This window comes from Chenopodium album, chromosome 24 (genome assembly GCF_948465745.1).
Source record: "Chenopodium album chromosome 24, dcCheAlbu1.1, whole genome shotgun sequence".
Lineage (NCBI taxonomy): Eukaryota > Viridiplantae > Streptophyta > Magnoliopsida > Caryophyllales > Amaranthaceae > Chenopodium > Chenopodium album.
This window is the reverse complement of record NC_137857.1, coordinates 8,413,650-8,432,756: the sequence shown is the minus strand read 5'-3', so window position 1 is coordinate 8,432,756 and position 19,107 is coordinate 8,413,650. Positions and strand designations below refer to the sequence as shown.

At 34.5% G+C, this 19,107-nt stretch overlaps 2 protein-coding genes across 2 annotated transcripts; both read left to right on the top strand.

Annotated features, from left to right (window-relative positions):
* Nucleotides 1–1,014: 1,014 nt before the first annotated feature.
* On the top strand, nucleotides 1,015–9,241 carry LOC145611088 (protein Brevis radix-like 4). The gene is made up of 6 exons (XM_081666329.1): nucleotides 1,015–1,232; nucleotides 1,318–1,487; nucleotides 1,568–1,998; nucleotides 6,152–6,299; nucleotides 7,148–7,557; nucleotides 8,704–9,241. Exons 2-6 carry the CDS (start codon nucleotides 1,350–1,352, stop codon nucleotides 8,780–8,782), a joined length of 1,206 nt encoding a protein of 401 aa, XP_081522455.1. The 5' UTR covers nucleotides 1,015–1,232; nucleotides 1,318–1,349; the 3' UTR covers nucleotides 8,783–9,241.
* Nucleotides 9,242–10,563: 1,322 nt separating this feature from the next.
* Nucleotides 10,564–18,755, top strand: LOC145611696 (omega-amidase, chloroplastic-like). The gene is made up of 10 exons (XM_081667044.1): nucleotides 10,564–10,864; nucleotides 12,594–12,710; nucleotides 13,238–13,462; nucleotides 13,566–13,659; nucleotides 15,165–15,239; nucleotides 16,201–16,279; nucleotides 17,311–17,326; nucleotides 17,670–17,750; nucleotides 17,861–17,943; nucleotides 18,176–18,755. Exons 1-10 carry the CDS (start codon nucleotides 10,619–10,621, stop codon nucleotides 18,261–18,263), a joined length of 1,104 nt encoding a protein of 367 aa, XP_081523170.1. The 5' UTR covers nucleotides 10,564–10,618; the 3' UTR covers nucleotides 18,264–18,755.
* Nucleotides 18,756–19,107: the final 352 nt, after the last annotated feature.

Here is a 19,107-nt window from a genome sequence, read left to right as displayed (position 1 = left end):
TAAGCTCACACACATCAAGTATGATGAAAATAATACGGAGTACTATAGTTATATAGATTTACTTATTCTCTTCTTTTCTTGTAAAAACTTACTCCCTCCGTCCCTAAATTACATTCATCCTTTCTATTTTTGGTATTCCAAAATTACATTCCTCTCTATTTTTGGTAAGTTTTTTTTAGTAAATCAACTCTCTTTGTCTGTTTTATATTTAATGCTTTCTCACTCATCATTACCTAATCTCACTCATAATCCTTGTGCCAAACTTTGTGCCAAATTACAATGAATATTGATTGGTTAAATTTTTTTAATTAGGAGCATGTGATTGGTCCTTTTTTTTGCAAAGGATTGATGACATGTCATGAGTAATAACTAATCTATCTTTGTACTTTCCATTGCCTTATCTAATTATTGTTATTTGTCTTATTCTTCCCTCCTTAATTCCCGTGTAAATTTCCAAACACGAATGTAATTTAGGGAAGGATGGAGTACATACCAAACAAATTGCTACTTGCTAAATATTATTTCAAACCGATCCCCTCAAGTCCGATGCGAATCAATAAAGTCTTGCAACCAACATATGATGAAATTGGATCCTAAATCAAGTTAGTGTAACCCAATTCGAACTCGAACAACACAAAGTTAAGTTGATGAGGACAATGATCGTGACCATTTATGATAGAAATTTGGGCCTTTCTTCAACACAGTCTACTACAAACACCATCCAAGTAGCCCATTAAATTGTCACTACTATGCACTTCATGATTGAAATTGGCAAATTGCTACAGATATAGTCAAATTATATGGACCCAAAAATAAAAGTAAAAAAGTACCCGCCAACAAAAATTCCTATTCACATTCATACATCACACCTATTACTTATACACCCTCGTGGTAAAGGTAAAAATTTTAAAAAAGAAAATCATATAAATAAATAAAATAAAAAAAAAAAGGCGCAAAAGAAAAAAAAATAAAAATAATTAAAGAATAAAAAGAGTGGGAGCCAAAATTAAAGAAGATGCGAACTCCATTAAACCAACGTGCCCTGCACTTTCCACTTCTTCTCCTTCTTTCTCTTAATTTCACCTCTTTTTCTTCTTCTTCCTTAATTTTTCTTCTTAATCCGAATTAATTCTTGTTTATTTTTGGTTAATTACTTTCATCTTTTACTTAAACCATCATCATTGTCATTAAATTGCCAAAACAAATTCAATAACCAATTGAATTTCACAAAGGTATTTTTTTTCGTCCTTTTCCCTTTTTTTTTTTGAAATTTTTGTATTTGATGAAGAAATTAAAATCTACAATTCAATTTTGCAGAATAGAGAAAACCCAGGGAAAAAAAAACGAAAATGTTGACGTGCATAGCTCGTCCAAAGCATCAACAAGGTCATCATAACTCAGTGAGTCATCATCATCATCAACACGACGATCCTGACTCGGTTCACACTCCTAACAGTAAACAAGCCATTAAAACCTTAACTTCTCAGGTATTTCCGAGTATTACTTTTCATTTTTGTGTAATTATTTATTTTTAAAATAATTTCATTGTATTTTATTATACATGTAGATCAAAGGAATAGCATTAAAGGCATCAGGAGCATACAAATGCAACCCATGTTCACACCCGAACTCAGCCGGTGCACCACCGGGTCAACTCAAGAAATACGCCGAGTCAGAAACCGGGTCAGGTTCCGGGTATGGGTCAGAGAAGTTAAAGCCACCAAGGGCGTTTAAGAGGACATTGAGTGCAAACTCTTCGTCTTCGGCTGCGACGCCGAGGTGGGGGAAAGAGATGGAAGCTAGGTTAAAGGGGTTGTCGGTCGGCGGCGAGGTAACGCCGGTAATGTCGGTGTCAGCGAGTGGGCGGCGGGTTGACCCGGTTGTGTTGGTTGAGGAAGATGAACCCAAAGAGTGGGTGGCTCAGGTGGAGCCTGGGGTGTTGATCACATTTGTTTCGTTGCCACGTGGCGGGAATGATCTTAAGCGTATTCGATTCAAGTGAGTGTTTTCTTCAGATTAATTGTTTTTATTGCTTTGATTAATTGCATTTTTGCGACGGCCGTGTTTGATTTTGAGTACTCCCTCCATCCCACTAAGAATGTAATTTAGGAACGGAGGAACTACCAAGTTACAAATGGGGGTGGTAGGGTGGGGATATTTGAACCTGTGACCTGTTCATGTCGTGTACAATCGTATAGATCATGTGCTAATCTCTTAACCACTCGGTCAAGACATCATTAGTTAATTAGTTATGGTGATTTTCATTATGGAGTATTTTATATAGATATACCACGTACATTGCTTTGATTAAGAATTTGTTAAATGAAGTGGAGAATGTATCTTATTTGGCTGATAAAAATACAACAAATATAAGTTAGTTGGTTGTTGCTGAAATTGGATAAAGAATAGAAACAAAAGTCTTATTAGAATTGTCTTTGAATAAAAAGTCTTATAAAATTGAATTCAATTATAGTATTAATTCGGGGCATTTTTAAATTCATACATGAGACATCAACCCTTGTGAACGAAAAGGACTAATCTCCGTTATAACTATTGAACTTTCGTTATCTCTATATCCTTAAGAAATTGATATTGTTACGAAATACTTATTCAAACTTAACTGAACTTATTTTATGAAAATACAGTAATTGTGTAGAACAAACCTAATTGTCAATGAATTATTTATCGAACAATAGTCTTGAACAATGCAACCTATGCATTAATGACTGATACTAGCATTGAGTGATGTTTTTGTTAAGATTACTTAAGTAGGTAATTAAAGTCCATAATGGGTTTTGATTTTACCTAGAAATTGGTTGGTAGAATAGGCTGTGTTTGGATTCTTTGATTGTTGGTACACTATTATACTCCCATAGAACGCGGGTTCCTTAATGTGAAGTGGACCGTTGCTATGATTTTATATGAAAAAGTTTAGTACTGTTATACTCTTACATTTGACGATTGACACTAGTTTGATCATAGAGTATCTACATTTAGCATATAAAGCCTATAGAATAAAGAATTGGTGTTGGTTGCTTGTACACTAAACTACTAAAGTGATTGTGTTTCTTTGATCATTGATGAGATCATGGAGAAATACATTTGGTGTAGATTACATATATTTTAATACTAATCTATTACCTAACTCATGGTCAATAACACACTAATAATATTGTATTGTTCTTTGATAAAATTTATCATCCCGAGCAAAACGTATGAAAACAAAATAGGGAGTTCTGGTGACACAAGATAGGTAATACTCCATATATATTTGGCATTATAATTGATATAGACACTTGTTAAAAAACCAAGATATGAGGTAATGACTTTGCTATTGTTGCCTTGCAATAGGAAATAATTGTAAATAACCATAACCATAACTTCAAAGTTTGCGATTGCATTGTCTTTAGAATCTTATGTATCACTTTTTTGTGCTATAATTTGTTGCTCTTATCTTGCTTTTAAATGTTGACTTATGATTATGATTTTCTATAAGGCTATTTGATCTAAAGGGGTAAAAATAGGAAAATTTTGCCTTCCAATTGAGAAAAAGCTAGGGAATTTGTTGATAAAAGAGGGGGAAATGGATAATCCTTTTCTCCATTTTGATGAACAAATTCACTTAGTTTCTAAAAGGAGTAAACTATGTCTCTTAGTTTCAAAAAGGAGGGAAAAAAGTCAATCACTTTCATTCATAATATCATTTAGATTATACAAAGTATGCTATTTAAGTTGAAAAGAAGAAAAGTTGAAATTGATTGATGTTCGGAACATCATAGTAGCTATGTTATACTCCGTATTCAATTGAGTTGCAGTAATCAAATACGGTTATTCAGTTATTTTCTGTATTGATTATAAAGTACAGGGTTAAAGGTTTCATTGTGCTCTTTTGTCTTATTATTCATCATTCAAAAAGTGTTATAGTTGATTCAAAAGGGTAATTCACATTATCCTTTTAAACTAATTTCTTGCTCTTTGATCAAAATGAACTAAAAGCATAGAGAAAGGTAGATGCTTATTTAGAAGAAACTATACGAGTATTTCTTTATTTGGGTTAGTGTACCCATTTACCCTTTAATAACAAAACTTGCTTGATTACAAGAGAGATTAAAATTTCAAAATCACTTTTTTGACTTATGGTATTCCTGTCCCAAACAAAGCCTTAATATTTAGGAGACAATTCTGTCTTGTATAAATGATTAATGACGACTTACAGTAAAATCTACTCTTTTGCCCTATAATAAAGTTCAAAATCTTAAAATAAAATAAAAATAAAAAATAGTAATTCAACAACAAAATAAAAAAAAAGGGTCCAAAAAAGAAGAATTAATTGCAGGACTGTTTGGTTAGTGGGCCATTTTGATTTTGTGTTGCATGAACTTTTATTATGCACAATGTCGATATGTCGGATGTGGGGTCACTTTCTTTTCTTTCTTTCTTTTTTTTGGGTTTTCAAAGCTTCTTTCACGCCAAGGTTGAGTTTATCTTTGTCAGTTTGTACTAATTTTTCTGTCCTTTTATCATACAAAGTACCATAAAATAAAGCCATGAAAATGTGACATATAACACCCTAAAATCCATTTTCTTGTAAATCATGGGTGCGCATGAACATGGTTACATTGGACGTATGTTATAGAATTTGTCATGAATATATTATATGATTGAGGGATATATAATTGGCATCACGTACTATTCTTGGCTTCAACTATTATTGTTCTACACATGTACGTGTTTAAGTGTTGGGTCCCGACTGGCCGTCCTGTTGTTGTCATTAGCGTAATTTTCAATGTTGTGTCTGAATCAAAATGTCTTTTGTGACTCTCATCTGTTGTCTATACAACTTACATTAAGAGTGTAAAGTGGTGTAGCATTGTGCTTAAATAAAATGAAACAATGATAGAAAGTTGGGGTGATAGAGTAGTGACATCTTTCTCCACCTCATTATTCAAAAAAACATCATGGGGCACATTTGCCCCTTTCTCTGCTCGGTTGGTGGGTCCTTACACCTTACCAATTAAAAATTGTTGCCTTACATCTTTACTCATTGACTCAGTTAATTTATGTTGTTATGTACTCCTTCCGTTTCATATTACAATATTGGTTAAAGATAATTAGCGGGTGGCTATGGGCCCGGGGAAAAGTATGGAGCAAAACATTTTCAAAAAGAATGTGGATGTCATAAGTTCATAACCTAGTCTGGTAGCCATCAATCATCCCAATTATCAAATTGAGAGAACCATTAACTCTTATAATCACAACAAATTAACCACTGTAGATGGCCGAAGCAAAATATTGTAAAAAGTTGTCATATTTAGAAGACTTGATTAGATTTGTTTGGCATCTATTGATTAAAAAAATATCAATGTTATCACTATTGGAAAATTATATTGTTTCCCATGCCCAGATGTCATGGCTGGGGCCATTAATCCCTTGAAATAAGGACAATATGACTTTGTCAAAAGTTGTTAGGTGATCATTTTAGTGGACTAAACCATTACTAGTGAAAAGATTATATTCATGATTGCTTCTAAATTATGGCACTAAGCATGTGTAAAAAGTGAGGTAAATTTGTAATAATTTACTTACACAGTCACTTGTAACTATATTACTGTAGTAGTTTCCAACCTATGGTGCAGGGTTCAAGTCTCACTAAAGAAAGAAAGGGATTGGGATTTTGGGCTTGCGATTTATGTTACTCAGTATTGGGTACTCGTGTTAGATATGAGTAATTGAGTAGTGTCATACTATGCTACTTCATGGGGAAAAAAACCCACGTTTTGTGTCTGAAATGAAGAGTTAAGTGTCCATACATGTAACGGTGTCAAGGGTCTGATACAAGTATGTCCCTAAGGTAGTAAGGTGAATAGAACAGTCCAAGTAAATGAGTACGATAGCTTGCTATAGGCTTTGCTCCATGCTCATTTCGCCAAATAGCAATGTTATGAAAGTTTAATCCTTGCATTTGGGTAAGCCACTACTTACCATGGAATGAATGGTGGGAATTCACAACATTGATGTAGTTCCAGAAGTCATAGTAACAATTTTAGTTACATAAGCCAAATTCAATATTACTGTTTTTGTTTATGTTTACATATTTCATTGTTTCAAACTATGAATTCATGAATTCTGATTCTTTGCGTTCTTTGATTAGCCGAGATATGTTCAATAAATGGCAAGCCCAAAAATGGTGGACAGATAACTACGAGAAGGTCATGGAACTGTACAATGTCCAGAGACTTAGTCGAAATGCATTTCCACTTCCAACTCCCCCCAGATCAGAAGATGAGAACAGCTCTATGGTATGCCATCCCACTCTCTGCTATAATATCATGTCATTGTTACTACACAAAGTATTAGGAGTTGCATAGTTTTAGCTGTTTACTAGCTGTCGTTACAATATGAGGAAGATAGAATAACAAGTGCAGTATATATTTTTTAGGTGCATTCTGGACTTAAATTAACCACATCCTTGATTTTCGACTATACTTATATGGAAACAGCATTTTAAATAAAGAAACATAATTGAAAAGGTACTTTTAAGCAAAAGAAACCCCTAAAGTAGAAAAGTAAGGTTACTATAGCTAATCATCCACCCCCTCCTCTTTCCCCAATAATTGACAAACTTGTAGCTCCCATTTTCCTTTTGCTGGGCATTCTTGTCTTTTTTGTTTCCGCGACTTGCTCTTTGTTTCTCCATTTCACACCTCCCACACACACTAAAAAAATGTTCATCAACTTAGTAATTTGAATTGAGACATACTTGTATAATACAATTATTATCTTCTTTGATCAGCTTTCATCAAAGTGAACTATGAGCCTTAACATCACAAACAAAATCACAATTTGGTATGCTGTTTAATTATGTTTTGGTATCATTTTCCACACAATGTGGAAATCAGTTAGCAAAGACACTTGACATAGTAAATGATATAGATAATTAATATATTCACTTGGCAACATTTTGACATCTACTTTTATCTTAACAGAACTCAAAAATGATCATCACCTTTGCCATGGTACTTTTTTCCAAACAAAGTGAACATCAGTTAGCAAAGACACTTGACATAGTAAATGATATAGATATTACGGAGTAATATGTTCACTTGCCAATATTTTGACATCTACTTTTAATCTTTTATTTTAACAGAACTCAAAAATGATGGAATCATCAATTGGGGACAGTCCTGTTACACCACCATTAAGCAAAGAAAGCCTACCACGCAACCTTTACCGTGGAATGAACATGGGTATGGGATACTCATCCTCAGATTCTTTCGAGCAACACTCAAAGCAATCACGCCAATATGAATCAAGTGGTCTCGCCTCAACACCTAAACACTCCAACATCAGTGGAGTTACAGCTAAGACAGAACTATCTTCTATGGATGAGTCATTAAGATCGACCTCTTCCAGAGAAGGAGATCGATCTGGAGAATTGTCAATCAGCAATGCCAGTGACATGGAGTCTGAGTGGGTAGAAGAGGATGAGCCAGGTGTTTACATCACTATTAGAGCTTTGCCTGGGGGGCGAAGGGAGCTTAGACGCGTTAGATTCAGGTAAACATTTTTAACTTGCACTATATGCTTCCTAATTTGTTAAAAGTTGATACGGGAAAATGAGTAAAGTGATAACATAAACATCAAGCTCTTCATTTAGTTCTCCATGCTCAGTAATACTTTTTCACGGTTACTTAAGTCTAAACTCAAAACAATTTTGGTCAGCGGATTGTTTTATTGTGAAATTGGCTATAAGGCTGAAGCATAGCTAATCATTCAAGTTTGTTACAAATGAGATGAGTCTCTTGGAAGTCCCTTTTATTTTTAAAACGTACTCCAAGAATATCAGAATGTGAGTATAGTTTGTCTTTTCCGAAACACTGATTGTTGCTAAAGTTTGCAGTCACTAAATCATTGAGATGGTGTTATAAATCGGGTGACCTCCTTATTTCCTGAGGTAGTTGAGAGCCATGAATTTAGTGCCATTGGATAGGCACTTATATCTTGTGTTTTAGTTGACATTGAAAGAAAATGATAGTACACATAAACATGGCAGTCCCACATTATAAATGCGATGTCCAAATTAATATAAGCCTCAACGGAAATGGAAAAAGACGATAGAAGAAAACTTAAGCTCACATGGACCACATCATATATGTCTGATATTTTCCTTAAGCTTACTTTGGAAAGTTCAAGTTAAAACTCCTTGGTGCAATCAATCTATACGGATGTCTAAAGCTGGAAAGTGAGTTTTCATAAGGAAAGTGAGGATTTCTTCTTGCGAAATTCTCCCATTAGTGTTTAACCATTGAAAAGGAAATGCTAGATCTACCCATCCAAGATCTTAATAAAGATGGCTTGTGGATCATAGTGGACGAAATGCAAATGGTCCATAAACTATATGGGTTTCTGATTTATTGTGAAGTAGCTTATATAGTGTTATTGAACATGATATCGGATTGGGTGGGTGTTTTTATAAAGGCATTTACTCATTAGGGTAATAGTGCTTTACATTCATCTCTGAAATCATTGAAACAAACCCTTTCATTCGTTTTATCTATCGTTTTGGCGTAGTGGTAGGGATATTTTGTTTTGTAGGATCGGATTATTGTAGATTCTGCTTGATTCTAGCTTTTCTGTACACTCCATTTCTTGGAATATGTTATTTTGAATATGTGATTAAGCTGAATTTTTCATGCAATGCAGTCGAGAAAAATTTGGAGAGATGCATGCTAGAGTTTGGTGGGAAGAAAATAGAGCTCGTATACACGAACATTACTTGTGATCAGAAAGAACAAGTGGGAGGAACTGTGAGTATTGATGGATGAATTGAAGAAGCAAGTCGTGTCTAGAGTACATTCTTTATATGTTACTACCTTAGTATAAATACCTAAAGGATGCCTTGCTGCCTTTCTAGATAAAGTGCTATGAAGATCAAGGTGTATGCTGCATGTATTTAACTTCAGAAGGCATTCCATTCGCCGTTTTTTCAATTTTTGGTTCTTTTTGTTTCCTCTTCTTGTTTTGGTGACATATGGTGTATCAACTGGTATAAATTAATACTAGTGAGTAAAGTTTAGAGGGCTTAGACCTTGAGTGTTGACAAGCTGATGTGAAAACAGGCAAAATCGTGTCAATGGCATGTTCTTCCAAGCTCAAGGGAAGGAAATGATGTAATTTCAATATGGTATATCAAATTTTACAACAGAACCCAGTAAATATAAAGTTTTTTCCCTTTACCGCACACTTGATCTTAAGGAAAACTTCACGGGACGAATTCTTGTTGTGTTTCAACTCAAAAAAATAAGTTCAAGTCAAGGCTGGTTTAATAAGGGATATTTAAATAATACTCCTTAGGCTCTTTCTCTTTATTATGTGAGTAATAAATGCAAGAAAGAGACTTTGTATTAAGGGGCGGAGGGAGTATAATTTAATCTTTCAAAATTCCAATGAGTTCTTCGTTAGTTCATTTAAGCATTTTCCAAAAGCTTGCAGCCTTAGTAAAGATTTGTAGGCATGGAGCAACACTAGTTCCGAATTATAGGACAATGTATAAGAGGTGCCCAAGTGATCAACAACTTTGTTGAGAGATTATTGGCTTATCAATGCCTCCTTGAAAATGGAAAACTTAACAAGGTGCCAATTGTGTCACCACAACATTCAGAATGTAGCAAATTAACACGTGTAGTTATTTATATAATTATATGATACGATGAATTACGTAAGAAATCAAAGCGAAAGTTACATAGACTTAGATCGGTAAATTAAAGGAATAGCCAATCCTTCATTAGTAATTATGAGACTCAATAACATTGTGATTGCATCATAATTCATAATCATTGTTTAGATGCGATTATCGTTCACATACGCAATATTAACATCTGGCACTCTGGCAAAGTAATGGACTTAATGACTACATCTTAGAGACCGCAATGGTGAGAAGAAATTAGAACATACACTCGGTTACATGTAGTTTTGCATGCAACTGGGTTAATTAAAGTACTTTTCTTGTACAAAAAAGTACGAACGAATTGGATAAAAGAGCATAAATTCAAAATGCAAGTACAAAAATTTGTATACTCCGTGTGTAAAAGCACATTGATAATAAATAAATAAATAAATGCACATAAACAACAATAGCCAAAACAAAACAAATAATAGTAGATTATAAAGCATAAACATAAAACGGTAAAACCATATAACACCATTACGAGTACATAATAAAAGCACAGTACATTATTGTTACATGCAACATTGCAACCAAGTGTAGCTTCTACTCTCTACCGACTGTGGAACCATACTAAATTCTAGAGGTAATCATTGGGTGGGGCGGGTTGAGGCAAAAAAAATCAACCCATTTCTCGGGCTATGTTGGGCCAAGCATTGGGCCGGGAAAATACATGCCCAAATCCGCCCAGAATGACCGGGCCATACGGGCTTTTGGGATTTGAAAAATCTGTCCAAAACCTGTTAAAATTCGGGCCGAGCTAACATGTCGAGCTAACTTTGATCCGCTCTACTAATTTCATAAGCTAAAGAAAAGAAAAACATCAAACTCAACTCTTTTCAAATTTCAACAATTACATCCTCACTTTCTGAGTTCTAACATTGAGAAAACAACATGGCTGCCATTTCCCAAATTCAACCATTAACAAAAACACCAAATTCACTGCAAAATCTGAAACACAACTCCAGAAATCTCTCATTTTTATCATCTCAAACTCAAATTTTTGCTGTCAAATTTCGCAATTCCAATTATTCAAACCTCAATAAATCACCATTTTCCACCAAAATTTCCGCCATTTCCACCGCTCACCAAGCTAGGTTTCCTCCCGCACTTCCATTGCCGCCTCCTCCGATCACCAAGGTCACTCATTTTCTCTCTCCTACAAATTTAATTATTCTATTTTTTAACAATTGAGGCATTGATTAATCATTTGTATATGATTGTAAATTTGTGAAGCTTGTCTTGCATTGTTCAATTGTAAATTACATAAGATGATGACTTCTTTATGTTGCGATTAGGGTTTGGAATTGGCAATTTATTTATGATTTCAAGTTATTGTGTACTGTATATCTTAATATTGATTCTACAATAAGGGGATTTTGGGGTAACATTTCCAATTTAATCATTTGATGCTCTATATTTCCATTGCGAAATGGGTAGCAACATTTAGCTGGCGTTATACATAAATGGATTTAGATGGTATTGAGAAATGGTTAGCTTGATGTGTTTCTTGTACAAATTGAAAGTAATCATGCTTTTCGATTCATTATTACTCGGTTAGCTTGGTGTGATTCTTGTACGAGTTGAAAATAATCGTGCTTTTATATTTAATATTAATTCATTAGCTTGGTGTGGTTCTTGACTTCTTGTAGCTATCCTCGTAACTCATTGAATAGGTAGATACATTATATTTCCCTTGAACTTGATATTGTTGGGGTTGGATGTTATAAGTAAAGGCTTTTTAATATCCTTATTAGTAGTTGAAGACTATAACAGATAAAACAGTACAAAGATAATTCCGTTAAGAATTAGAGATTGTTAATTGTACTATACTACTCGTTAGTATTTAGTAGTACCTTTGATATTGTTTGTATAACCATTGAAATCTATAGTATTACCATTTACAAGTAAGTCGTGAGTAGTACCACTAAGGTATGAATTTTTTTAAAAACTGAGTAGTATTTTGTTATTAGGGTACTATATTACCTTTTATCCTCAAGGTCAATATCAGAGATAGTTTGGTAATTTAACAATGTCATATAATGGGTTGAGTGTGTTTATAGCTATTAAGGACTATTGTAATCCTTATTACCCTTGAATAATATCTTGACAAGCCTGTCCATTATTTGTTTTGTCCTTAGGGATCAAAGGTGATATAAGCCTGAGCCAAGCTTGGTTTTATGATGGATAAACTAATCAAAATTTGAAGTTCATCAACAGTTAATTGGATGGAGCTAAAGTAAGATGGGGTTTTATGTAGTGGCTCAAAGTAGCACAAATATTTTGTTTGATGTTGAACTTAAATATCCCCACTTACTCTGCATTTTATTGCCGGTACAAATCTTTGATCAGTAATATCTTTAATTATCAATAAGTATAAATTATAACAATTGGAAATTAACAATCTATTCATTGAGACGATTCCAACAAGTATCCACAAGACTATATTGTCTCTTATGTATAAATCACAAACATTAGTCAAAGTAGGTCAAATGAATAGTGCAAAAAGAGCAAATGAAGCAAGTAATAAAATACGGAGAGAGTTGTATATAACTTTGCAATGGCCAATGCTAAGGTGAATAGACATTATACCTCTTTGAGCAACTTCCAAAGCCCATCTAATGAAATGGTCACACTCCATGTACCTAGTAGTGTCCTTTCTTTTTCTTTCGAATGTCTATAGTTGGAGTCATTCAGATCTCTCAGTTTGGTGTGATAAACACCTTCTCTTTCTAATTAGTTTTTGACCCCCTTTCATTGGTGTTGATGTTCAAGGCATCCTGTACCAATCTTTTATTTATTTATTTTGTTTTGGTGGCATTTTGGCACTATTTGTTGTGTTCTTGAATCACTATATCCATGTCTGCAGTTCAAGATTGCTCTTTGCCAGTTGTCAGTTACATCTGACAAATTGAGTAATATATCACATGCTCGTGAAGCAATTGAGGAGGCTGCAAAGAAAGGTGCTCAGCTTGTTCTTCTACCTGTAAGTATACATGTTGTAATTGCCTAATTAGGTACTTGGGTTTGGATGGTTGGCCTTTTTGCTGTATTTTTTTTTCTCTTTAAATTTGTCTTAGTTTCCTTGACGATCATGCATGCGATTGTCATTTTCTGGAGCTGTTTCTATGCTGTCTTTGTGTGAATGCATATTTGCTTTAGTCGTGTAGTTCACTTATTTAAGTATAATTGGAGTCTTGATTATGCATTAGTTGGCTAAGTTATGGTTTTTGTCTAATTTTATTTATTAAGAATAGTGAGATTTTCAGTATGCTTGGGTTGGACTTGCATACCTTTGATTATGTTGGATTGTTTGTGAATGTAGTTTAGGGCAAAATCTGGTGACGTTTTCAGTATGCTTGTGTTGGACTTGCATAATTTTGTTTGTGCTTGATTGTTTGTGGATGTAGTTTTGAGCGATATCTTCCTGATGCTTATTAGACTCTTATCTCTTAATATTTATGTGGAAAATTTTATAACACACGTGTATCTTTCTTTATGCAATCATCTCAGGAAATATGGAACAGCCCCTATTCAAATGACAGCTTTCCACTTTATGCTGAAGATATTGAATTAGGTGGTGATGCATCTCCCTCCACGGCAATGCTTTCTGAAGTTTCTCGAAACCTTAAGATTACAATAATTGGTGGTTCCATACCAGAGAGAAGAGGTGATCGGCTTTATAATACATGCTGTGTTTTTGGGACTGATGGGAAGCTAAAAGCTAAACACAGGAAGGCATGTGTCTAATCTACTGTAGGTGTGGAGACTCTCTTTGCATTATACTATATGATGGGTTTTATTATTAGGTTTCCTAATATCACTGTGATCACTTTTACAGATACATCTTTTTGACATTGACATTCCAGGGAAGATGACTTTTAAAGAGTCAAAGACACTTACCGCTGGAGAGAATCCTACCATAGTTGACACAGGTTTCTGTCTTTTTTGTTCTTTGATGACTAGACCATCTAGATATTTAATGCTCTTTAGTTGCTTGTAATATATTGGGGTATTAATAACTTGACATAGTAATATGGTCAAGAAAATTTTTTCTTGTAAATACAATGTGATCAACCCTTTCATCATAAAGTTTATTTTTCCCAATTAGAAGGTAAGGGTCTATCATCCCTTTTCTTCTTATTATTAGGTTTTCCTCACATTTTGGATAGAAAGAAATGGAAGGAAAAGAAGAGAAGAAAAAGGGAGGAGGACAAATTCTCTTGTTTGGGTAAAGAATTGGGGGAAGGAAGGGGAAGGGGAAGGAGAGGGAGGGATTCATTTTCCCTCTCTCAGTATTAAGCATAATCCCTCCAAAATTGGAGAGATCTGGAGTAAAAATGGAGCTCACCTCTCCCTCCCTTTCTTTTCCCTTCCCTTCCTCCTTTTCCCCTCCCCTTCCTTTCCTTCTTTGCTATCCAAACAAAGCATTATTGTTTTTGGGACGACTTTTGTGTATTGTTTCACTTAGTACTGATTCAAGTCTAGTGTATTTTTTTTTCAAAGGGTTAGATTTTATTTGTCGATTTTCTTTAGAAATTTTCTGAAATTGCACATATCAATAAAAGTGGTTTTTCTGTGAGAATATTGCTTTAGGAACCAGATTCAATTGGCTTTGTTGAATGCATTTAACTTTCATTTGATTCAAAATGCTTTGTTGAATGCATTTAACTTTCATTTGATTCAAAATGCTTTGTTGAATGCATTTGACTTTCATTTGATTCAAAATTAGCTTTGTTTGAATGTGTTTGATTTTCATTTGATTAAATTAGCTTTGTTTGAATGTGCTGACTTTCATTTGATTCAATTAGTTTGTTGAATGCATTTGAATAGGTCACTGTGGTTGCAGATGATTTGGGTTCTTTCACCGTATTTCCTTATCATTATATAGCATCAGTCTGTGTATGTAAAATGCTGAAATTCCATACGACTTCTGAATACACTCATGTTTGATGCATTATAGCCTTATAGGAAATTCAATCTTTCATAGACTTCAATTTGAAATACTGTAAATCCATTAATCTACTTTGTTTAAAGGCACTTGTGTATGCTTTCCTTTCAAGCCCTGTCTTCCAGAATCTTAAGACAGGTAATTGGGTTTTCTGAATACCTCTTACTTTTTATATAAGTGGTTTTTAGTTCAATACTTCATTGGTGTTCTAGATGTATCTGTGGATCAGTTGTAAATATAAGGAACTAAACCACCCCCCCCCCCCCCAAACAGCCGGCACACACACAAATAAACAAAGACTTTAGTACTAAGGACTAGTTCATGTCATATACTATTAGAAGCGCTTGGTATACTGTTGTTATGATTGATCAATGACTTAGTGGAATATTAATACAAGAATCTTATATGTGAAAAAGAATGACTTGTACTCCATTTTTTGGTTCATTGGCAATTTCTTGTTTTAGGCTGATAAGTAAATTTTCTGTACAGATGTTGGGCGCATTGGCATTGGTATCTGTTATGATATCCGCTTTCAAGAATTAGCGGCAATTTATGCAGCAAGAGGTTTGTTTTTATTTCTGTTTTATCACATGTTAATTCTTTGTGTGCTAACATAACAAAGAATGTAATCCAACTCTTGCTTTTCAGAATTAATGATTAATTGGGAGTTCAAATAAAAGTCTGGAAATATAAATATATTACGGAATATTTCTTAGAAATTTTGATTTTTTAATTGCGGATTCCAGTGAGTGTAATCATCTTCTTTATTGCAATTGCAAGTTAGTAGTGTGCAGCTTAGAAGGATTTCTTGAAGTGTTTGGTGGGGGCGGTGTGATTGGGTATCCTTTAGATATAATCAATGGAGAGAAGAGGCAGAACATTTCTTGATACAAGGACTAGTTAATAAGCTTATGGTACAATGTTTCATTTTCATACCTTGCAGCATTTTACTGTCCGTCAACCTTTTTTTTTTTAGGATTTCATGAACTGTTTGTGGGGATTCCTTGGTGCGAGTTAGCAGTGAGGCCAGTGACACAGTGTACACTTTATAAAGATGTCATGAAGTGTCTGTGCGGATCAGTGTGATTGGGTATCCTTTAGGTATAGTTAATGGAGAGAAGCCAGAACATTTCGTAATACAAGCAATAGCTAAGAACTTATGGGACTTTTTTTTTTCCCTAACTTCCATCATTTGACTGTCGTCTAATGTTTCTCTTTAGAGGATTCCTGGGCGGTTTAACGCCTGTTGATATCGTCTTTATTCCTACTATAATACGGAGTAGAAGTCTAGAATAAACAGAAAAGGTGTCAAATGTACTTACATGGTTTTTTTGTTAATTTAATTGGCTTCTCTTGTCACACTCACACATGCCACATCTGTTGAGCATGGACTTTTTTGACTTCTGGTATTATCGTATTTCTACTCTTGTATCTGAATTTAAAATGTACATTAGAGTTTAAATTGAATGCTAGGTTTGTTCTCTAAACTTTGATTATAATAGTAAAGATATTTTCTGGATGTTAGGTGCTCATTTGCTTTGCTATCCTGGGGCATTTAATATGACTACTGGTCCCTTACACTGGGAGCTTCTACAGAGAGCTAGGTAAGAGTTTTAATACTTTTAGTTGAATTAATTTTCTTAACCTTTGGAAACTACCAGACTCATCCTGTAGGACTCAACCTTCATCTTTGCTATACTTCTTTTGACGGAATTTGGCAATCTATAGCTAAACTCTATTGCTTCTCACTTGAACCTAGCACTCGTTCACTCTGTAAATGTTGCTGTCCTGCTGAGTTGCAGGAGTATGAGTGTTTGCAAATTACAAAGATCTATTAGCAGGCAATTAGGCACGCTGCATTTTTCTGCCAATCCATGACAGTACTTTCCTTCGTAGGATTTCAAGAATTGCCAGATATAGGGAGGATGATATATTATTTATTTAATAAAAAGAAAAAAAAAAAAAAAAAAAACTATTTTCACAGCAATCTGTTTAAGTGTTTAACGTGTTTGATCTGGAGAGTGGAGACTATTATCTGTGCCATTATAATACAAGTAGACTTTAGAATTGAAATGATGTTGTGGGGAAGGTGCTGAAGATAATTGGTTCGTTGGGGTCTGGGACTCTGGAAGGAAAGGTCTGGCGGTATTTTTGTAGATTTTCCTTCCACAATTATCTTCCCTACCTCCACCCTTGCCTCTACCCCATAATAAACAAAAATAAGAAAATTGAATTGAGGGACGATTAGGGATGAGGTGTGGCTTCTGGTGGAGCACTGTATGAAATTAAATGCTTCTACCCTTAAATTGTCCATGTTAAGCTACCATCAAGTTTCAGTATTATTACTTCCATAGGGTGAACCTTTTGTAACTAGTGTTAACGTAACAATGATGTACCCTTCTTGTATATTTATAACTTTACTCAATTCCATAATCATCATGGTTCATATATTTCACCTTGAAAATTAGTTGAAATTGTATTGAAACTACACATATCAGAGTGTATTTATTTTACCTTGAAAAAAAACTGTATTTTGCATTTTGAGGCAAGAATTGTACTGTATTTCCATACCTCTAAATGAAGTTCCTGTTTCTAACGAACTTTTTTTTTCGTTTTTTATCTATGGAATATGCAGGGCAGCAGATAATCAGGTACTCTACTGACCTTGTTAATGGCAAAGCAGTCCATTGGATATTACATGATAAAGTCTGTACTTTGATATTTTAACTACTCCGTAATTAGTTCGTGAAAGGCATATTTGATACTATGACCCCATGTCACAGTGAAGGTGGTTCTTGTAGTTATAATTAAGTTTAAAAAAGTAGACATTTGAAATTTGAATAAACTTGCACAATCTTTCAGGTCTTCACAATTAAAGGGCATGTATGCTACATGTTTCATGTCATAGTGAAAGTGTCTTGTAGTATCTACAACTCAGCCTGCATCTGAGAACTTATTAGTCAGGTAGATGATGTTCTATATATTTTTCTTCAGTTGTATGTAGCAACGTGTGCACCAGCTCGTGATACTGAGTCAGGGTATGTGGCATGGGGACACTCTACCTTGGTTGGACCTGTAAGTTTGCTGTCTATATGACTTCTTCAAGTTTCCGGCTATTACTTGATTGGGAAGTTTGTGAAACCTAGGCAAATGAATAATTTATGTATGTCGTTTGCTAATGGCAGTTCGGGGAAGTGCTTGCAACAACTGATCATGATGAGACAACTGTTATAGCAGAAATCGACTACTCACTGGTTGAGCAAAGAAGGTGACATCTTCTGTACTTTATGCTTAATGTCGTTTTTTCTAGTACTATCTTTGACACATGAGAATGAGAAAATTTGAAAGGTCCGGCGGTCCACACTCTTTTACTTCGTATTTAAATGTTCTAAGTAAATCTGTTGATGTTTTCTCACTTTCGGAAGGTTAAAAAAAAAAAAAATCTGACCCAAGCATTATTTGTTTTTTTACCAAATTCTTGTGTGAAATGGAATCTGCAGGGCATATCTACCCATCATCAACCAAAGGAGAGGTGACTTATACCAATTAGTTGATGTTCAGAGGCTGCACGCCGAGTCTACCAAGTAACAGCACAGAACCAGCTAACCGTCGTCAACTAGAAGCAGTATATCTGCAAATGCCGAACTACCAAATCAACAATAATCAATCTTTAGCAATTCATGCGTGGTGTCAACTCTGATACAGCACATTCAAAGAGCCCATCTCTTAATGTTTTCTAATTATGATGACTAGATAAGGTTTTGTTGGTGAGATGACCATCCCAGTTCCCTCAAGATTTTGATTTCCTTCCTCTTGTGAAGAATGATTGCAAAATTTGTAATTTATTTTCTACGTACTTGTGACTCGACGAATTTGGAATCTAGCAGTGTGGTACAAGTGTACAACTCATTAATACAGAAAATTTGCTCATCAGTGCCAGTATGTTCTAATAATAGTAGTGTCATTAGTAGAGTTAACTTGTGGGCTCTAAATGAGCTGTAGTCTATAAATGGATTGTATTAGTACTGCAATACATTAGTGTTCTTGGCCCATGAGTGTACCTGTTATTAATGGACATTTATTTCAGCTGGTTTAAGGATATTGCTCATCCCAGTACGTTTTTGTTCTTTACAGGTTATGACCTTTTTTTTGTTAGCTGTAATAATTTTAATAACAATACATTTCAGTACATTTCAGTAGACCCGACCAGAAAATTTACCATAAGAGAGTTGTCAGAACCTCCACTCATTTCTCACAGCCGTGGACGGAGTCTCGGATCTTAGATACCACCGTACCACCACCAAGACGTCACCAAAAGTTAGTTGGCAACTTAGCAGTTAGCATCCAGACTCGCGAATTGATAGGGTTTTTTTTTTTTTTTTTTTTTTTTTTTTTTTTTTTTTTCAAACTAGATGTACTCTGAGAACTCTAT